Consider the following 22,503-nt stretch of genomic DNA (forward strand, 5'->3'; position numbering starts at 1 on the left):
TTGAAATGTGTGTACAGTCTTCTCCCTTGTCTGCCATTACTCCACAAATCAGATATTTATGTTTTAATATTGCTTTTTTTAGAATCTTTTCTGATGGTGTCAGTTTCTAGTCCTCTTAGCATTAATGCTGGAATCAACATGATATGGTATCATAAACCGCAATTATATTGTTGAGAAATAACCATAAGAAGGCATCTTGAAGCGTCTGCAAATGAGCCAAAAATATATGCTTAACATCAATGTCCTACTTAGAAGCTTTTGTGAAAATGGGGTACTAAGTTGTACAGTGGAATACAGAGTTCAAGTGTCTGAATGACTACCTTTACGGTGGTATAGATCTGTCTGACCACTCCACCTCTGCATATAGATAGATGATGTCTGCGCATGACACCATATTCTGGCACTAAATATTCAGTTGCACGCGGAAGCATGACGGAGAAGTTCAGACCTCTTCCTTCTCCCAAAACAATGTGCTGTGTTGAGTAGATTGATCTCTTAAACCTCCTAGCTGGGGCTCAATAGGCCGTTTGAGGCTGGCATTCTTCTGAGGTCTCCTGTCCTTGGAAGCTGACTAGGGTAATATAGCTCTGATTACATGCTGTATTAGCAAATTAGAGAAATTAAGTATAAAAATATAAACATAGAGAAATAAAATCTGCTCTAATATGACAGTATGCAGTTCTGCGCTATAAATTGTGAGAAGAATTGTTAAACATTTTAAACTCCCTTTTACTGTTTATGTTCCTAGTTTTAGCCCCACATGCGTCCTAGAAGGTATTAATGATTTCCGTTGTGATGCCTGTCTACCTGGATATGAAGGGCGATACTGTGAAAGGTAAGGACCATATGTGCTATTGAAAAGAGAGTATTACAGTCAGTTTTTACTCTTTTTTTGGGGGGCGAACATTGAAAACAACAAAGAAGACATACTTTTCTGTGTTTTCCCAATAGCTTATGCCATCTTCAGCAAAAGACCCTGTCATCTTTTGGACCAAAACCCTATCAATTTTCCTAAAGCTTGAGGCGAGCACTAAACTCAATGGCTCCTGTAAATGCTATTATCACTGAAGCCTATGAAACAAGCCAGGTTGTCGGTGTTGGCCAAGCTGTTGGGCTTCACAGAAACACTAGAAAAGTTGGACCAGTTCAGTTATTTAAAAGACGCTAAAATAAGAACTTGACATTTTCTTTAACAATAGCTACTTATGATGCAAGGGAGTTATGGTGCAAACATAAAGTATTTAATAATGTATTCTGTATATGTTTTGTAACATGTAGGTGTTCTCTTGGCTACTACGGAAATCCAAATGAGCCTGATGGCTTCTGCCAGAAATGTGACTGCAACCCAAGCGGCTCATTGAATAATGAATGTGATCGGCTAACCGGCCAGTGCATTTGCAAAACAGGAGTAACTGGCCGTCTTTGTGATACTTGTGAATTAAGACACATTCTTTTGGAAGAAGAATGTATATGTAAGTAACACACATCAGTACACTCTATACTGTGCCGATAACCTAGCTATTTTGTTAGTGGAAGAAAGGGACCTTTGACATAGGTATATAGAGTTGGGTGGACGGGGAATGACGCTGTGATAAGAGCAACTTATAAGTCAAAAGAACCAGTTCACACACATAGTCGAAAAAGTTTAATAATGCAAGGAAAGTGATGGATCAGAGGCACGAACAAGTACATTTCGGTACAATGGCCAATCTAAGCCAAAAATTAGGCGGTCACCCTTGCCACTAGTGGTGCACCTAATAAATCGCACTTCATGTGACCCAAACATAATAAGATATGAAACCGTTGAATATGTTTTATTTCATATTATAATTAGATACGGGTAAAGAGTGTCCTCGTTATTTAATGCTGTTTAACGATTCCTTCACCAACTCTTACTAGATGCTTCGTGCTCATTGTGTGGGATAACGTTATTAATGTGAGACGTTCAGGGAAACTTACCCAAGCCTGTTTCAGTGGTGTCCTGCGTGTGATAATACATAGTGACGGGCCAAGCTGCTACATAGTAGTGCTGCCCTTTGATTGGAAGTAAAGGGTTTTTTAGAACCTGTTGAGTCTATTATTGTAGGATCCATGCAACACTTCTTAATAGATATATCTTAACACCACTTCTTCAGTGCACCTTAATAAAATGATCTAATACTACTGGGGTATAAAGTACTCAAGCTGTTTCCTGCCTGTCCATGGCTTTGACCATTTATTTGTTCTTTTATTTCCAGCTTGTGATGATGATTGCACTGGAACCTTACTTGATGATTTGGATAGTTTGCACCAGGCCATCTTCTCTTTTAATATGACCGGTATTGGTAGACCACCTCATCAAACTCTATTCAACTTGGAAAATGTGACAAAGCACTTTAAGGTATCTTACTCAAAACGTATAACACATATTTCAACCAGATATGGTGGTATTTGATTAGGTATTTATCTATCTATCATCTATCTATCTATCTATCTATCTATCTATCTATCTATCTATCTATCGCTTGCTTTCATCATGTTTCATCCATCCATCTGTAATATAGACTTATAAGAAAGTTATACTTTACTGTAAGAGTGGCAGATAAGTGGAACAGCCTCCCAGAAGAAATGGTAGATATATGTAGAATGTGGGTCTAGTTTAATTTTAATCAACAACATTAGATTGCAAATGAAATATTATAACATAGGCAGCTTTGTGAATAAGAACGTGTTTTAATAAATATTAATTATGTTACTTTAAGTTTCCCTCCATCCCTCCGTACAAATAATGTAGTTGCTCTCTGTAGACAAGTTGTGGCTGATACTGTCCAGATCGGGGAAAACTGGATAAAATCTAATAAAGGGTCTTTATGATGTTCTTGAAACTGTTCAAATTGGATCTGTAGATGAAGTTGCTGCTCTCTCCGTAATGTAATCAGGTCCCGGCTTAGAGCATGATGTTCGCCAATTACCAGAGGCAATTATATGCAAATATAATTTTAATACATATTTAAATATGCCTTAAAAGCCAAAAACGATGGTTGATAGGAGATTAAGATACAACAAACATTGAGGTTCATGGAAAGGGCTCACAGGATTTATTGAAAGGTTACGAGCACATAGCTGAAACGCAACAGCTCTTAAAGTCTAAATCAACAGCAATCACTTTATTTTGAGGTCTGCCCGGAAAAAAAAAAATAATACAAAGTGTTGAAAGTCACACATTAAATAAACTGAAAGTAAATAGCATCTATCTATCTATAAAATACCCTGTTCTTTGGCCATTTATACATTTCTGCATGTTTTAGGCTTGTATCTCTAGATTGTAAATTTGTTTGATCAGTGCCTTCCTCACCTGTTGTCTCTGTAAGTCAATTTGTTATGTTATATACTACTTGTTATGTCCTGTCCACCCATTGTACAGCGCTACGGAATTTGATGGTGCTATATAAAACAATAAATAATAATAATCCATGTATGTTCAGGCTGGAGAAGTACAGATTTGATTTGTATTCCTGTCCAAGGTCCATGAGCATTTATTATGGCATCTCTGGAATCTCTTATATTTCTCAGTCAGGTTAATGTCATCATTACATTTTTTAAATGTATTTGACTAAAAACACATATTCATTTATTTCATATGTACATACGGTATATTCCATCTGTTAGGTATATTCCCAAGTAAAGTTTACATTATTTTTATCTAGGTTTATGCAAGTAAAATGTGTAGTTTTAAGTCACGTTTCTCAATATTCTCAATAACTAGACAAATTTGGATTGTTTTTCAGGAGTCTGTGCCAATAAGAGTCAGCCCAATAATATCCCTGGACAAGACAATGGAGCAGCTCAGTTCTTTGTCTAAAGACACCCTCCAACTTGAGCAGCACGTGAGTACACGCCATAATCTGCAGACTGATTTTCCTACAGTGCCTCTTTTATTAAGATCGCCATAATATGAAGTTTGCTTTGTTATACCTTGGACAGCTTTAATTCTATTTACGTCTATTTCTTAATGTAAAATCTAGTAAGGCAAATATTAAAAAGTAGACCTCATATGTGTCCAATAAGGTCAATACATATAGTGCTACAAAAACGCAATTGCCCCCAATTTCTATTTTTGCATATTTGTCACCATTTTTTTTTTTTTTTTTTTTTGATCATCCAAATAATTTTAATATTAGGCAAAGATAACGTGCAGTTCTTAAATGATCTTTTCATTTGTAGAAGGAAAAAAAATCTGACCCTTGCCCCCTTAGATACTAAACCAATTAACCAAATATAATAGATAATTGGGTTTAATTTCACTAGACACACACAGACATAATTACAATAAATACCTTTTCAGGGCACTGTAGTATTTCTTTTTTTTTGCTTTATGAAATTCGTATATCTATCCTGCGAGATCAATTAAAATTAGGTTAATTATGTAAAATATTTTATTACATACAGGTGCTTTGGAGCGTTTAAGATTCAGTGATATTATTAAATGGTTCAAAATGATCTATACATTGCTCATTGTTCTACAACTTAAATGTAATTTGTTTTGCATTTTAAAAAATCTAAATCATACATGTTTACTTTTCCCTAAGATGGAGCAGGTGATAGGTGATGGAGAAGCACTGAACAATGCCACCATCAGAACTCTGAATAAGACTCAAGAGTTAATCGGCTTTATTGACAAAATGCAAACGACTATTCAAGGTACATTTATTGCCATTTAAATGGGGTTATCCCCAACAGTTGTTGAACTACAGATACCTATCCAGCAATTATCTGGTTGTCAAAGATAGAAGTTGTTTGGCGATATAAGGGCAGTTCTTCCTTTTTGCGCGTACTTTATTAACTTTAAATAGTTATTTAAATCAACGCAGACTTTCTTCTAGTACTGAGGTTGATAGCATACATGGACAACTATAGGACTTCTAGCACCCATGGTAAATTAAGTGCTACATGTATACTTTCTTTGTAAAAAAAAACATACTGTATATACCGGCGTATAAGACGACTTTTTAACCCCAGAAAATCTTCTTAAAAGTGGGGGGTCGTCTTATACGCCGGGTACTAACTTAGAAACCCCTAAGAAATGCAACCACCGGGTACTTACCAAGCCGGAGGTTCCCACGAAGCCACCAATCTCTAGGGGAGGGGCGAGTGAAGAAGCCGCCTCCCCTGGGCCGGTCTTCAGGGCCGCGCCGAGGTAGGTGCAAGATCGTGATCTCCCCAACTAGCCCTGATCAGCAGGGCTGGTTGGGGAGATCACGACCTCCCTCTAACTAGCCCGACATTAGGGAGCTCGAGGTCTGGCACTTCAGACCTCGGCTTCCCTGCTCTCTAATCACTACGTGTCGGCTATTGATGCCGAGCCTGGGGATGACGTCATGTCCCGGCGCTCGGCATCAATTGCCGGCGCGTAGTGATGAGGGAGCAGGGAAGCCGAGGTCTGAAGTGCCAGACCTCGCGCTCCCACAACTGGATGGAAGAAAGAAGACAGAAGATAAGGTAAGAGATGGGGAGAAAGGGGTGTGAGTGCAGTGTATGTATGTTGGTGTGATATGGTCAGTGTATTTGTAAGCTGGTGTGTGTATATATACACACACACACACACACACACACGTGTCCTGATGAAAGTCTAATAAACAGACTGAAACGTTGATTAGAAAACTGCTGTTTCTGGAGTGATTATTTAAAGAAGTCCCTGGAGTGCCGGTAACGATTTTTTTGATATTATAAGATTTGCTGTTGCAGCTACTTGGCACCGGGCTAAAAAAGTGGTGATTGGTGTGCAATTGTTGATTTTGGACTTTGTATATATATATATATATATATATATATATATATTTATATATAATATATATACACACACACTGATGTATGTATGTATGTATATATATATATATATATATATATATATACATACGTGTGTGTGTATATATACATATACATATACATGTGTGTAAAGGCAGGGGTGTGTGGTGAGGGCAGTGTATAAATGTGTATGTATGGACAGGCATATGTGTAGATATATATATACACACACATATATATATATACACACACATATATATACACACACATATATATATATATATACACATATATATATATATTATATATATGTGTGTGTGTGTGTGTGTGTGTGTAAGGGCAGTGCATGTATGTATATGTCAGCAAATCAACCAGCAAATCACCGGTAAGGTACATTGCTTGCCGTGATTGGCTGGTTGTTGTATGCTGGGTAGAGGGGTAGTCTTATACGGCGAGTATAGTCCAAACTCTATATTTGAACTGTAAAAGTTGGGGGTCGTCTTATACGCCCGGTCGTCTTATACGCCGGAATATACGGTATATATAGAGAGTGGCACCCCTACCAACTCAGCATACTAGACAGCTGCCTAATTTGACTATGTGGCCAGATCTGTCGTTTCTAGTGTTTGGGAGCTTTCTAAATGAGCTATTAACCTATCTTTCTTGCAGTATTGGTGGAAGTGGTCGAAAGCCTAAATGAGACGAGCATTGATACACAGCTCTCTGACAATTTGCAATTAAATTATGAGGATGATGTCTCCTTAATGCTCAGTTCTATGAGGTCGAAATATTTTGATGATCAAAGTCAAGATGCTACCAAAACCCTCAAGTAAGCGCTTTTATTTTCTTGTTTTTGCGAAATATATATATGTATGTGTGTATGTATATGTATGTGTGTATGTGTATATATATATATATATATATATATATATTAGTATACATGTTAGTACGTATACATTTTATATTATTATTATACGTACATATATTTGTTTTGTTTATTAGATGTTCACAGGGAAAAAAGGAATTGCTAAATCAAATATATCTATATAAATTAAAACACACTTTTAAAATGAGTTGCCCTTTTCCTTATTTTTTTATACCGCCTGTCACAAGAACACAAGAAGTTAGACTAAAGGTGAATTCTGCAGAGAGTACCAGACCCGAACCAATAGCGGTATTTACTTTTATCTGAGTAGTTTTTTTCCTTTTATGATTTATCAGAGTATCAGAAGGCTATCTACACAGAGTTGAGAAAGAATATGAGAAGCCACACCAAGATTTAACAAAGTTAAAAAATAGTCTTGAAAATGCCCTCGCACAACGTAACAACAAACTACTGGCAGCGGAGGATTTGCTGTATGTGGCATCTGCAAACACCAACAACACCAACGATCTGCTGGTCATTATACAAAGAAATCTGGCTGATTTGAGGGTAAGTGAGTTTCAGAATTTATGTTTGTAATTACCTATTAATGTGGTAAAACAATTGATCAAGGTTAAAAAAATACTTTTACGTTTGAAACATCTTTGCATCCCGGGGGAACTCTGCATTAGTCCTAGGGGCTGCAAGTATGAAAGTTGACCCATGGATAACTAAAAAAAATCATAAGGAACAATCAAAATAATTTTAGCGGAATGTATTTTTATTTATTTTCCCTTACAGACAAAAAAACACGACCTTCAGGAAAATAAGAACCGTTCTGTGTTGTTGATTGAGGAAGGTCTTGGGCTGGTGGATGATGCAGTTTTGCTTGCAGAGGACACCATTAATGCTACATCTGTATGTATCCAGGTGTCACTGAATCAATTGGACCATAGAGAGTCATTTAATGTGGATTTAATGTTGTAATGTTGTCCATAGGTTTTGGAGACCCACCAAGAGGAGCTTCTTCTTTGGAATTCTAAACTGAGACACCATGTAGATCGTCTGGTAATGCAGATGGCCAAAAGAGACGCACTTGACATGGTCTATAAGGCAGAAGATTATGCAGCTGAACTACACAAACTTTCTGCTTCTCTAAATAGGTAAACATAGCAGTGTTAATACCAAAATGTAGTTATTAATTCATCCAGTTCAGTCATATTCATATAAGTCAGCATTGCCATCTACCTTGGTTTTGTCACGGTATTAAGTTAAATGGAAGTCAAATCTAAATTGCTACAAGCTGGGTAGTAGAAGAAGATGTGATTATTTTATTAAAACAAATGCATAAGCAGAACAACACATCTGCTATTTAAAGCTGTAAACCTTAGTTGTAGCATTTGATGATGTGATTTTTTTTAACTCATTTTGCTACAAAATCTTTTCAGCAAAAACATCATATTTTAAAGGGACAATATAATAATATATCTTTTTTTGTGTGTTCCCAGTTCTCTTTTAGATGTAAGGAATGCCTCTTTGAATGCCACCAGTGCGATCCACTCTCACACAGATATCAAAAATATGATTGAGCAATCAGAGGTTCTTGCAGAACAGTGTAACCACACAGTTACAGGAGTCCTGGCAATGGTAAGGTCTTCAAAGAGCGGCAGGTGCATAGGTCTAAAGAACATGGAATGGTAAAAAGATTACTGTTAGTGTTATCAATCCACAATGACATTTTAATAGACAATTGTATTAACACTCTTAATAGACTTGTATCCTAATGACATCCATATGCTAAAAAATATACAAAATTTAGGTTACGGTACACCTTCTATAGCCAACACTCTCCAGTACAGTATCAAAGATTAAGCACATTTTATTAGAACGTGGGTTTTTATTTTTCAGATTATTATATTAACTAGATTGATTAATGTTTATTGGAAATAATGTCACTAGTAATGTCCACTCACTGTTACTTAAGATCAGTAAGAATTGCTAGTTCATTTTTAGGTTGTATAATTTTCATCAGTTAACCCTATGAACTATATGATATGGCGCCTAAGGTTTTAGACCTAAAAAGTAAGCACTAATGTATAGTTTAGTTAACTGGCAAAAAAACCCAACTAATCCATAGTGTCTGATAAGTAGTGGCTTCCCTGGCCAGGTACCCCTGTAATAAATTAGCCCAGAAAATGTGTCTTACAATGACAGAAATCATACACGAAACCTAGAGAAGAACTATAGAATGCATCTGGTCACAAACAAAATTCTCCTTAAAGTAAAATAATAACTTAGATCTCCAGTGTTATGTGAAAGCATCAACATCCCATCACTTTCCAGACCTCTATTTGCTTAGTGTTAGAATATATTTTGTCCTTCACATCACAACAATGCAAAAAGCTTATTGGATCTCAGGTTTATGGACCCCCAAACATGTAGATAACTTTTTGAAAAAGGACCATATCCTAGAACTCATTTTGTTCTAAATGCAACATTTTATATTGGGACTGTTTCTGCTGTGCTTAGTTTTAAGTAGTTATCCAATGCCTACATCATAGTGTTGCCTATAACCAGTTTTTTTTAATTGTCCATTTGATTTGTCCTTATAGCGTTCATATTAAAATATGTATGGTGCCAACAAATGGCATCCTTGACCAAATATTAAGATATAATGCAGTTATTTTCTTTAATAGCACTTGATAAATGTGTAAATGACAGACAATATATACCACCTGACTTGAGCTTAATTCCCCAACCTACCTTACTGACCATCGTTAACATTTTATCACTGCAGGTATAGCACTGAAACTACAACTTTTACTCTAAGAACACAAACAAACACAAATCATTTTTGACTTATTACATCATTTAAAAAATCTGATAACGATATGTTTTCTTTTAAAAGGTTTCAGGGGCAAATGGATCTTTACAAGTTGCACCAAAAAATTCTATGAAGTTCAGCACACAACTTCTGAATGAGGCCAAAAATTTAAGTCTTAGCACGGAAGGTAAGGGTCTGGGAACTTTGATAGTTTCGTACCATATTATACTATATTTTTGTCAGTACCATAGCTTTACATGACTTTAGGAGTATTAGCTACTTTTATAGACCCCAATGATAGACATTCTTATTTGATCCAATAAAAGAATGGTTATATGAGGACGCATGCCACACTCCTATACCTCTGCAGTGTCCAGCTTCGTGTGTCCAGCTGGCAGCCAGATCTACGACAGTAAAGGTAAGTGACCAGCGCCATCTGGCACTGGCCCACAAGGCATTTACCCGGTTTGCCAGTTGGCCAGTCCAGGCCTGCATACAAATAGATTACTGTTTATTTCAGTGATTCTGTGTCATTTTGGATGTTTTAAACAAAAAAATGGAAGCTGAAAGGTTACGTGGCATCCGCACTGTAATCAAATGACACTTCAGTATGACAACGTGAAGTTACCATCATCAGACAGAGCAGAAACACCTACTGAGAAAAATAAAAATCCAATTTCTTATGCCCGACACTTGTTTGTCATTGACAGTTCTTCCTTTCAGATATTTAAATTGGTAATCTTCTCAAACTCTTTTGTTCGTTCCCATAGGTCTTGTGTCTGATTTGAACGATCTGAAAACAAAAGCAGATACAATACAAAAACGCACTCATGCATTTACACGTCAAATAAGTGAACAGCTGCTGGCTCTGAGAAATTTACCAAATGGTAAGTAGCATTAAGGCGTATTCATTTACTTCTAGCTGTACCTACAAATTGTACTTCCACTAATAAAAATGTGCATCTTTGATGGAAATGCAGACAAAAGAGTCTTTGTACAGGTGCACAATAGAAACACATAAATGATTTGCTTCGGTTTAATTCCTGACCATCTCAGCATAATCCTCTGTTCATTCCAAATGGGCATTAACAAAACAAAGCTGAATTTTATCCTAGTGTAAAAGGTATCTTCTTTACCTATAAAACAAAACTTTTTTTCAGTTTTTATAGCAAGAATCTATTAGTGTCTGCTTTTTGGTTGCCTATGTTCCTGGAAAAAACATATACAGTATTAAATAATTATTTCTTGGGCATATTCATTAGAGTAGGTGGAACACTGCATTTAAAAGGGAGGTTCCGCAAGTTCTCAGACATTATATATATTTGAAAAGACTCTAAAAGAAGAAATGTATGGTTTTGTGATGACAACGTAATGAATACAGTAATGATGACATCACGCTTATGTCATTAATGAGACATTGCTATGCTTCAGAAACTGAAAATGTGATGAGACTGCCAAAAAAAAAAGAAAGGTCTCCTAAGATTTATTTGCTAAACATATTGCTGGAACAGAAGCTTTAATTATTGATTCAGTTCAGACATACAATGCCTAGACTTCCTCCTGAGAGCGAGGCCTGCTTACCTGTTAATGGCTGTTCAGTGTGATTTTCTGACAAAATAAGTCATTAAATGCTGTGAATATGTTTCGATACACACTAAAAGGCTGTAACCGTGCTCCTAACAAAAATGTGTCCTTCTTTTGCCTTTTGAAATGTTGAGAAGCATAATTTCTGAAATAACCTCTGAGCTTCCAAGCCCATGCTTTTATTTCTTGCAAAACAATAACTGCGTATCCACATCCCCAACAGGGCAGGAGCCCAGGGGCGGGCTGGGCCGGGGGGCAATTGCCCCCCAGGCCGCCCGAAATCTAATCTAAACGGCCGCTGGGTGCTGATGCCGCCGGCCGGCGCTACTTTAATACTTTTTTTTTTTTAAATTTAATATGGCAAGCCGGATCGGCTATTAAATGAAAAAAAAAGTATTAAAGCAGCGCCGGCCGGCGGCATCAGCACCCAGCGGCCGTATGCAACGGCCGCCAAGTGATGGGAGCAGCGTGAGGGGTGAAAGCTCCGCCCCCTCGCACTCACCTTTCACCCCTCACGCTGCTCCCATCACTATGCGGCCATCAGATTGTTGGAAATCGAATTTAAATGGCCGCTGGGTGCTGATGCTGCCAGCCGGCGCTACTTTAATACTTTATTTATTTATTTTTAATATGGCAAGCCGATCCGGTGTATTAAATAAATAAAAAAAAAAAGGATTAAAGTAGCTCTGGCCGGTGGCATCAGCACCCAGCGGCTGTTTAGATCAGTTTTCCAGCAGTCTGATGGCCGCATAGTGATGGGAGCAGCGTGAGGGGTGAAAGGTGAGTGCGAGGGGGCGGAGCCACTTCACTTGACTTGCCCCCCAGGCCTTAGGCTGCCGGCCCTCCCCTGCAGGAGCCACATTAATGTCTGTGAGTAATTTAGTGTGGGGTTAGTATTAAAATCTAGTCTGCATTCATTCCTCATAAGAATAATCCTCATTGGGATTTTGTGTCCTAAATTGAGAACCACCCCTTAATTCAGGTTTCAATAACAGCCTCTTTATATGTACTTTTTCTTAGAAATGTTTTCCCTTTTCTCAATTTTTCAACTTCACTTTTCAAAGCGAAAAAGTTCATAATTTGCTTTATCTACCCTGGAACAGATACCAGTGAGAAACTACAAGATGCTAAAGAGCTTGCCTTGTCTGCCAATGTCAGTGCAGCTGGCACTTTAAACCATATCACGAACTTCAACCAAAAGGTGTTAACTGCGTCCTCTGCGCTGTCCAAAGTCAATGACACGCTGCGGAAAACCAACGAGCTTCTAGCGGACTCATCCAAGACGGGTATGTTTCCTGCATTAATGCACTCGCCGATACTTTTCTGCAAAAATATAGGGTGCACGGAATACTTTGGCATAGAATGTACAATCGTTGTGGAAGAGGTTTAATATGCTGTTCATTTTTTTTATCTGCTCTGTAAAGCCCGAGCAAGAGCCAAAGCAGAGCTTGGCCAGGCTTATTGAGTCATCTCAAACTCTGGAGACTAAACTGACCAAATATCTCTTATCTACTGTCAAATTCTAAATTTCCTGAAATAAGGGACCCCATTTTCAGCTTGACTACCAGCTCATGGTCTCCCCCCCCCCCGAAGAGCTGTCACAACTGCTGTGAACCAGAAGCGTACACACCACAGTTCTTCAGCCTGATAGAGCCTTCAGCCTTCAGCCTCAAGAGGTTGAGCCCCAAAATAAGAAGACAGGGACTTTGGTGATCAAAATAGTGTGGAGGTGTATAATATATAATATGTATAGGAAGAGTCATATGTAGCACTTGCTGGAGGTACAGAATACCTGTCTACTTAATGCCTCAGGTAGGTACTCAGGACAGGTACCACAGAATGCCAGGTCAGATAGTAGCCAGCGCTGGGTATGTTATAATAAACAAGTAGTCAGAAAAAGCCAAGGTTGGTACACAGCGCAGGTAGTCGGGATAGCTGGGTTTGGGACGCAGATAATGTCAGCAAGGTACAAAATCGCAAGCCAGAGAGTCAACAGAACTTTCTGGAGCAGATTCTCCTGATACGTGTAACAGGAACACAATAGGGTGCTTCTTAATAGCAGTTCCGGGTTTTTAAATCCATCGCAGGGATGCCTCTTGTTGCGCGGCACAGGTTGGCCCTCTAGTGCGCATCACAAATTTGCCTGCAGCCCGATGGGACTGCACTGCAGACGGCTGTCGGGTAGGCACTGGCAGAACTGGCTAGCTGCCGCTTGGTTGCCGGTAGTAGGACTTTTCTTCGTGACAAAGGCCATGCTAAGAACACACAACGCGCCCGAGTATTAGGTTCACCTATGTTAATGTTTTTATGTATACTGTATGTGCAAGCTCCTAAATATGTTGTGTTTCACCAGCGGTAACAGCGGAAAGCAGAATTAAAGAAGTGGAAACACAGGCCAACATTTTATTGGATAGACTGAAACCCTTGAAATTGCTTGAGGAAAACCTAAGCAGAAATCTATCTGAAATTAAAGAGCTTATTAGTCAGGCCCGTAAACAGGCCGCATCGGTAAGTGTGATAAAAGTGTTACGGAAAAAAGAGAGTTTCAACTATTACCTTTTACTGATGACTTCTTAGTCAGCCATAGATAGTATAAGGCATATTTAGAATAATGATCTCAGTACCATAAAAACAACCCCTTTCGATGGTTAAAAGAGGCGCTATTTTTAATAGAATCAGTTACCATACAAGTGGAAGCGGATTTCCAAGAAAAACACATATCTAAAAACATATCATATTTTTTAAACCCAAACATTTCTTTGCAACAAAAATTGGATTTATAGATGAATTATTTCAATATTGGTTCTGGTCCACTTACCATTTCACTGATTGAGGATACTGTTCCCTTGCGTACCATAGACAGCTCACTACAGATAACTGCCTTTTAGTTTATCTAAGAGAGACAGCAGTACCACTTTAAGGAGAGAGACCCTGACATAAAATAAGTTTGATAAGTAGCTGTGGTGTTGGCATGGCCTGTTAATAGTCTATATAATTTAGCTATAAAGCACTCTACAGCACATAGCACTGAACGAGCAATTGTTTTTCGATATTAATAATAAATTGTTTTCTATTTTTTCAGATTAAAGTGGCTGTTTCAGCCGACAGAGATTGTGTACGCTCTTACCACCCAGAGCTCTATTCTACACATTTCAGCACTCTAACTCTTAATGTTAAGACCGGCGAGCCGGACAACCTGCTTTTCTACCTGGGCAGCAGCACGAAAGTGAGTGACTTTAATGTTTCATGCATTTGTTGACAAAAAGCCATTTCAATGCCAGATGTATCATGCAGTAAAGAGAAATTTGAAGAACATTTACTAAGAAAAGATCGTGTCCCTCTACAGTCATTCGCTTAGAGGTTTAAAGTGCAAATTTGCCCTTGTGGAGAAACTTGCAATGTCTGGCCCTTCTTGCATTGGGATACTTCTAAGCTTCAGACTCCATTATGTGCCATAGATACTCAAATCAACGTTTCCAAGAAATGTTCGACTATCAATAACTTGGGGGCTAAAAGTTTCCTACGAGTTGTTCTCCCATTGAGTTGAGTCTTTATTCAGTTCTGTATGAGTTGCGCATTCACCTGGCGTTTACCTGGACACTGAACATGAAAGCGGCTACAAAAGTTTTGAAGTCATTTTGATCTACAGTATGCAACTAAAGTAATCGTATATATGAACATACAGAAGACAGATATTCCAGGGAATTATTACACAGTGAAAAGGATTTTATTATTAATAAAACTTCTAGTCATAATGTTAATGAAATTACAGCATTTGAAAAATGGGGCTTTATTAGCACATTGATCATTTATTTTGTTTTTTTGCAGGCTGACTTCATGGCGGTAGAAATGCTGAAAGGCAAGGTTTCCTTCCTTTGGGACCTGGGCGCAGGATCTGTAAGGCTCGAAGAACCTGATATCCAGATAAACAATAACAAGTGGCATAAAATACACGCAACAAGGTAAAGCTTATTTAGATGTGACCAGTAAAACATATGGCAATTGTACAGGATTTTAATGATTTGTTCTTTAGTGTGACGATTTCTACAAGAGTTCATTTACTGTACTTACTGACCACCAAAAAATATCTTCAAACTTGAACCCCACATTTTCCACTCTATACTTTGATGTAATTCCTTTGTGTTCTGGTACTTTATCTTTTATCAAAAAGTAATTTCGCTGAGACGTAAATTAATATAGTTGACCTTCTCTGATAAATAAATTCAGTACCAATTACTGAGATGTTCCTTCCAGGTTGAAAAAAACACTTTATAACATTTTATACAGGATCAGTGTATGTATGCGTTTAGTTAGATAGACACAAAGACAACAAAAACTAATTAGTTGAGAGAGTTGGTTATACAAATATGATATTGTAGTATCATTAGCTATAACATCCATGGTTCATCTTCACAGGTTTGGTAAATCAGGTTCATTGACTGTGGAAGAAATTGGCACTTCTCAGAAGCCCACAGCCAAAATGTCATCTTCACCTGGTACATCATCCATACTCCACATCGATAACTCAACATTGATGTTTGTTGGGGGAATAGGCGGACAATTACAGGTATATTTCCCAGATGAAATGCATTTTTTGAGCATGAACTTATTTGTTACCTATAATAATTGTAGACATGGTTAAACCTACAATATAGAAAAAAAAAAATGATTAATCATATTATAGACTCAAGCTCCATAATTTGGTCTTCTTGCACCGTTGTTGCTGTATCATTGTGAAACAGAAGTGTTTATATATATATATATATATATATATATATACCGTATTGGCTCGAATATAGGCCGCACCGGCACCGGCACCGGAAGTTGCATACGCGTATTGCGTAGATGTCCCCCGCCGGCCCCGCAAGACACCCGGGAGTCTGCTCCGGTAAGTCGAGGAGGGGGGGGCAGAGGAGGACAGTGGCAGCATATCTCGGGGGGGGGGGGCAGTGGTAGCGTATCTCGGGGGGGGGAGGACAGTGGTAGCATATCTCTGTGGGGGGGGGACAGTGGTAGCGTATCTCGGGGGGGGGGGGGACAGTGGTAGCATATCTCGGGGAGGGAGGACAGTGGTAGCGTATCTCGGGGGGGGAGGGAGGACAGTGGTAGCATATCTCGGGGGGGAGGACAGTGGTAGCGTATCTCGGGGGGGGGAGGACAGTGGTAGCGTATCTCGGGGGGGGGCAGTGGTAGCGTATCTCGGGGGGGAGGAGGAGGACAGTGGTAGCATATCTCGGGGAGGGAGGACAGTGGTAGCGTATCTCGGGGGGGGAGGACAGTGGTAGCATATCTCGGGGAGGGGGGACAGAGTGGCAGCATTTTTTTTTTTTTTTGGTGCTTTTTTAAAGAAAAAAACTTTTTCTTTAAAAAAGCACCAGACTTTTAGGGTGCGGCCTATATACGGGGGCGGCCTATATCCGAGCCAATACGGTATATATATATATATATATATATATATACATATATATTTTTATATTTAGGAAAACCATCTTATAGGTGTACAGAAACCTGGAGCAACCCAAACCCTCCTCTGGTTCACACTCCTTCTCCCTTCCTCATGGATATTAAGCATATCAGTAGATATAGCTTGGCATGTAGACACTGGCTTAAGCCAAAATCAGTATCTTTGTGACATTGTAACCTAGGATGCATTCAAGATGTCTGAGCAGAGTCAAAAAGAAGTGTGCTAGAACATAGTCCAAAAACATGTTTGTTCAACAGGCATTTGACAGACCTTTGATGTCCTCTACCTAAAATATGTATGCATTATTCCATAGGTAGTATGTAGGGCTTGCCTGATGTTGTCACACTTAGATACAGACCTGTAGGCTGCCTAAAGACATCAGGAGAGGTTCTGCTTTCCCATATAGTTAGGAAAATATATTTTTAAAATAACATTAAAACGTGTATAAACAAATCCCATGGCTAATTATCCGTGTATTTTTCTTTCCTAGAAATCAACAGCAGTCAAGACCACAGATTTTAAAGGTTGCATGGGCGAGGCGTTCCTTAATGGGCACTCCATTGGTTTATGGAACTATGTTGAGAGAGAGGGCAAATGTGGTGGATGCTATGGAAGGTGTTATTTAGCTTCCTAAAAGTATTAATGCTATTTCTATATTGTTGCCATGCTACCTTTTACTAATGTATGTTTTGTAAGCTCACTTATCTTCTTTAGAGAAGCTCTTCTGCCCCCCCCTAATTAATAAAATAAAATATATTTGGTTTATTTAATATTTTGTCAACAAAATAAATATGTAAAATGCAAAAATTGACATCTAAACCTATAATGGGTATTCAGATAGAAGCCAGACATACTATTATTAAACCAAAAGTGGCTGCAGGAGGATATTCTGTTTCTTTTCATGTTCAGCCCATCATTACTGTTAGAGGCACAGTTTCACACCAAAATAGAAAACATTTAAATATATGGAAAATTATAAGAAAAGTGTTTTCTACCTGTTTTTACACGTCTGGAAATTTAAATGATGCTGGAATTCCTGCAGGAAGCAGAGAGCGTGATTTTATAGATTTTTTTTTTTTTTTTTTTTGGTTTTATCTTTTTATGGAAAATTGTACTCGCCTCTAACACAGATACCAGCTTTAATCACTAAAAATGGACACATTGATTCTATTTTTATTTTTTCCTACAGAGCATGGCTAAAACATATTTTATTACTTTCTCATAAAAAGTGGGTACGCTTTAGGAATGTGTTAAAATATGCAAATGTGTAAATTGTTTTAGTTTACAAGGAATATTTTTCCTAGCTATGTATTTTAATGCTAAGTCCTAAATAACTATTAGTAATCACTTCTTATTTATTTTCAAAGATTTTTTTTAAACACGTGCTGATTTTTCCCTTTGTGCAGTTCTTGGAGAAGCAATAACCAATTCCAATGTAGAATCACACATCTGCCATTAGCCATGACATATGTATATAACGGATAATCTTCCTAAAATGGGGGTCCAGCATGCGTTACAATGTAGAATTATGTAGATTTTCACATGCTACCCACAATTGAAAATCAGATACATGAAATCGGTTATTGAACTGTTCTATGAGTACATACTGCAAGGTAGCAGTACTCAGCCACAAGTAAAATGTATATATATATGTCCTGCAAATTAATGGGTGATGGGACACCCCTAAATATTACAAATGTCAATTATATGAATGTAGGATTCATCCCTTCGTAACACCACTGTTTGTGAGTGAGTAGTTATGACACGTTCATACCAGCAGGTGGCAATATTACAATTTATATTGACCAGCAAGAGCGTTATAAGGCGTAAAACTTCTGCAGGGATCTAAGTTCTTGGTGTATTCCAAATGTTAGTTATGTAGTTGTTTGCATTAATAAGTTCTACATAATGCCAGATAGTTACATAGTTACTCCTATAAAAGCATAAACCGTGGACACGCTCCATGCTTGTCATAGTCGTTTGCAATGAGTATAGCTATAGTAAGTCAACAGGTATACAGCTGGCCGGTGCCAGCTGTCGCCAGTCACTTACCTTAACTGCCACTTGCATGCCAGATCTGGCCTTTTAATGTGCAGCTGCACCATGAGAGAGTGTAAGAGTGTAGCCTGCATCTGCATACATACGTCACTTATGGGCTGCTGGCCTTAAAGTGCCTGTGTCTGGCCCAATTCAACTCCCCGGTAGAGCCCTGCTAATAATTACACTTGATTTTAACATGGAGATGAGTAAATGTTGTTACCCCTTGTTAAATCATATACCGGTATTAAACTTGCCTAATTGTGATATATCCACCTGCAATGCTATTCTTAATCATATACTAGTTATCTCAATGGCACTTGTAGTGCCAGCATTTGTCCACCACGATATGGCTTGACTGAAATTTTCCCTTTTGTATTTGTAGCCCACGAGAAGAAGAAACTGCTTTCCATTTTGACGGCAGTGGATATTCTATTGTAGAGAAGACGCTTCGTTCCACTTCATCTCAGATAGTTATCCATTTCCGAACATTCGCTCCAAATGGCCTTCTTTTGTATCTTGCTTCCAATGGAACAGTAAGACCTTGCCCTTTAGTTATTTTCATTTCTTTCCAGCTATTGTTTTCTATGTTCTAAAAGTTAATCATTTAAAAATGAAAACACATGTTTTTTTGCTAATCCCTTGCTTTTTGGTGCTTGGCTTTTGGTCCAGCTGTTTACTTGTTGATGAACCCAAGCCTTAAAGCAATACCCAGATGATGTTTAGAATAAGTCAAGGTTCGCTTTTTTAAACTAATTTATTTAACTGGTAGACACATTGGTGAAATAAGTTTAACATCCTAGTGTTTAGCTGCTCAGTATGGTTCAACAAAGTTGATCAAACTTCGTTCTTGTTTTATCAGCGAGATTATTTATCTATGGAAATGGTGGACGGTAAACTGAGAGTATCTGTCGAATTGGGATCAGGACCTCTGATACTGATGACAGATGGACGCTATAATGATGGAGCATGGCATAAAGTAGCCTTCCAGCGCAACAGGAAGCAAGGTACGGCTGAAGCTCACACACACAAACCAGTCAAGTGTCTGTCGTGGCCATCCTTGACACTTTTTTAAAAGTTTTTGGGCCTCTAAGAACTTGTTGTAGATCATTTCAACTAGTGAAGTATTTGAAGTTTCGTTTTAAGACCGATGTGTTCTCTTGTGACAAAGGTATACTGGCTGTGATGGATTCCTACAACTCAACCCAGAGAGAAACCAAGCAAGGAGAAGCTCCAGGCGTTGCTTCAGACCTTAACCGGTCAGATAAGGATCCAATTTATATTGGTGGACTTCCCAGATCCAGGAGTGTTAGGTATTACGTCTAGTTATAATTTTCTTTGTAGATTTTTGGACGAACATAAACTGCATTAGTAAATAAAACATCTGTTTGAAAACAAGAAGAAATGATTTGATCCCAGGCTGATCTTCCAAAGGATGAATCTTGCAGTAAAGCTAAATTAAATGTTTTAATGATGGCTCCCCTTAGAAGAGATGTGTGTTTTATGGAACTCAACCACACAATTTTTATGAAAATTTTTACTTCAAGCCAACGAAGATTATTCAAACTTAGTATAAAGAAAGTATCCTTTATCTAAAACATTTTCAAACATGTTCATTATGTTTCTATCACATCAATTGCAAATCTTTCTTGATTTTAGAAAACAGCTTAGCAGCAGGTCCTATGTGGGCTGTATAAAGAACTTGGAGATTTCCCGCTCAAATTTTGACTTGCTAAGAAATGCCTATGGTGTAAGAAAAGGCTGTAAACTGGAGGTAAGAAACCTTCCTATCCAAATTGTATGAGGCAATGCCAATTATAATCAGTGAAATGTCTCAGAAGTCACCTCATATATTATTTACCGCAGCTCTCCTACAAACTCCTGCTTTTCTTCACTTACTAAATTCAATACAGTTTAGGTTATCATAGATGCATTAACTGAAGTTTATACATTTACCTTACCGCATCTACAATCAGGTACATTTAATCTGATTATCGGTTGCATATCTATCAACCAATAAGCATATTATTATTTATGTTATTATTCATTTGATAGCATCTGTGAGACTCCACAATTTTTAATCCACTGTAATCTGAGTGAATGATTTTGAATCCAACCACTAAAGTATTTTTGTGTCTTTTTCTCCTGCCGTAGCCAACTCGTAGCATTACCGTTTTAAAAGATGGCTACGTGGAAATGCAGCCAGTATCATTGGCAGCAGAATCAGAGCTAATGGTATCGTTCTCCACACTCAATGAATCTGGAATTATCGTGGCTGGATTTGGCAAGGGAGCGGAAAAACGCAGTCGCAGGCAAGCTCTCTTGGTGAGTAATCAAATGATTATTATTATTATTATTATAATTTTATGAAACATATTTACACAAATAATTCAGATTTATGACGGTTTTATAAAATTACAGAGCTTGGTGATTGGTCCCTGTTGCAGGACAAAGAGAGCTCCAAAGAAGGGCAGATATTTTATTATAACAGCTAACCTGTAGTTTGCTTGAAAAGCAAGATGAGTCCTATAAATGTAAATGTACTTTTTATATCATGTGTATCAAAATGTTACTAGCACTAGACCGTATATAATGATGTATATAACCATTACATAAGTTATGGTGGGTAAAAGGTGATGGAAACCCCTAAGGGTTTAAGGGGTAGTAGAAGTATTATTAAACTCTCATCTACAGACACCAGACAAGCCAGGAGGCTTGTTTTTCCCTCAGAAATCTCATGGTGCTGCCACAACCACACGGGATTCTGGGTAGGCGCATGCAAAATAAGGTTAACAATTAGAGGCAAAGGTGATAATTGTTAACCTTATTTGCATGCACATTCTTCCGTGACAAGGGCCTCATGTGGTCCTTGAATGTATATAAATCAGTACTATCCATGTGCTTGTATCTCTTTGATGGGAATCTCAGCCCTCAGAACTAACATATAGATTTTAAAACCATATATTTTCATTTAGCCATTCTTTGCTATAATGCTGGTGAATGGACATATTGAATTCCATATCAACCCTGTGGATGGTGCCAGCACAAGAAAGGTCATCATCAAATCTCCTACTGGAACCTTTAGTGATGGACAAGAACACTCTATTATTGTCATCCGGAACAAGAGGTAATTGCAAAACATATAGGTTTATATTATAAACTCTAGAAAGTGTAGAAAGATGCATCAGGGAATGTTTCATATTCTTCATATATGACAAATGATACATTTTAAGGGAAAGATATAATAGAAACCTCTTAAAATTTTAGGAATTTAATAAAGTTCCATAAATAAAGTTAATTATTATAATTAATATGTTAATTATAATATGTTAAGATATTGTAATCTTTGCTAGAGAAAAATATACATTCTATGACTTAAGTTATCAAGTGGGTCAAGTGGGCAGAATTGACAATTTGGACATTATTTTTTTAGACTTGTGAATGTACAAGTGGATGAAGGAAAACCTTCCGAGGTGAAGATGAACGGACCATCTGTCGATTCCATCTCTATAAATGCTTCCAATTTTTATGTCGGTGGCGTCCCTGGTAAAATGGGTACAGCCCCCCTCAAAACAAGCCAGTCTTTCTACGGATGTATACGCAATCTGGTTGTAAATATGGAGTAAGTTTCATCAAACTGTCTAATATGCATTAATCCAAAAAAAGCACAAAACTTTAGATAACTTATTTTTAAACTGATAACAGCAATAACAATGGCGGGAGTTCTGTTTTAATGCTTATGTTAACCAATATTTTTAATTAAATAAAATAACTCAACACTTATTTATACAAATATATTTTAGCTTATAAAATATTTAAACAACTTTTATTTTAGTTTATAAAATATTTAAATAATCTCAACTTTTATTTTTGTTTAGTTTATGTACTCTGTTTTATGTAAGTGTTAATTCTCTTTTTAAGGAAAAAATAAACTGCTAATAAACTGTA

General features: G+C 37.6%; 1 protein-coding gene across 1 annotated transcript in view; it reads left to right on the plus strand.

Annotated features, from left to right (window-relative positions):
* LOC128497705 (laminin subunit alpha-1-like) overlaps positions 1–22,503 on the plus strand; it is a 46,894-nt gene that overhangs the window by 16,220 nt on the left and 8,171 nt on the right. Inside the window, 25 exon segments of the mRNA XM_053467866.1 lie at positions 749–835; positions 1,279–1,472; positions 2,238–2,380; positions 3,768–3,866; positions 4,569–4,680; positions 6,454–6,613; positions 7,006–7,216; positions 7,448–7,564; positions 7,646–7,809; positions 8,155–8,293; positions 9,555–9,657; positions 10,241–10,357; positions 12,158–12,340; positions 13,408–13,562; positions 14,137–14,280; positions 14,883–15,016; positions 15,471–15,621; positions 17,009–17,133; positions 18,941–19,091; positions 19,418–19,562; positions 19,727–19,868; positions 20,215–20,329; positions 20,710–20,880; positions 21,531–21,682; positions 21,989–22,177. Of these exon segments, the coding sequence (XP_053323841.1) occupies positions 749–835; positions 1,279–1,472; positions 2,238–2,380; positions 3,768–3,866; positions 4,569–4,680; positions 6,454–6,613; positions 7,006–7,216; positions 7,448–7,564; positions 7,646–7,809; positions 8,155–8,293; positions 9,555–9,657; positions 10,241–10,357; positions 12,158–12,340; positions 13,408–13,562; positions 14,137–14,280; positions 14,883–15,016; positions 15,471–15,621; positions 17,009–17,133; positions 18,941–19,091; positions 19,418–19,562; positions 19,727–19,868; positions 20,215–20,329; positions 20,710–20,880; positions 21,531–21,682; positions 21,989–22,177 (3,603 nt within the window).

This window comes from Spea bombifrons, chromosome 5, assembly GCF_027358695.1.
Source record: "Spea bombifrons isolate aSpeBom1 chromosome 5, aSpeBom1.2.pri, whole genome shotgun sequence".
NCBI lineage: Eukaryota > Metazoa > Chordata > Amphibia > Anura > Pelobatidae > Spea > Spea bombifrons.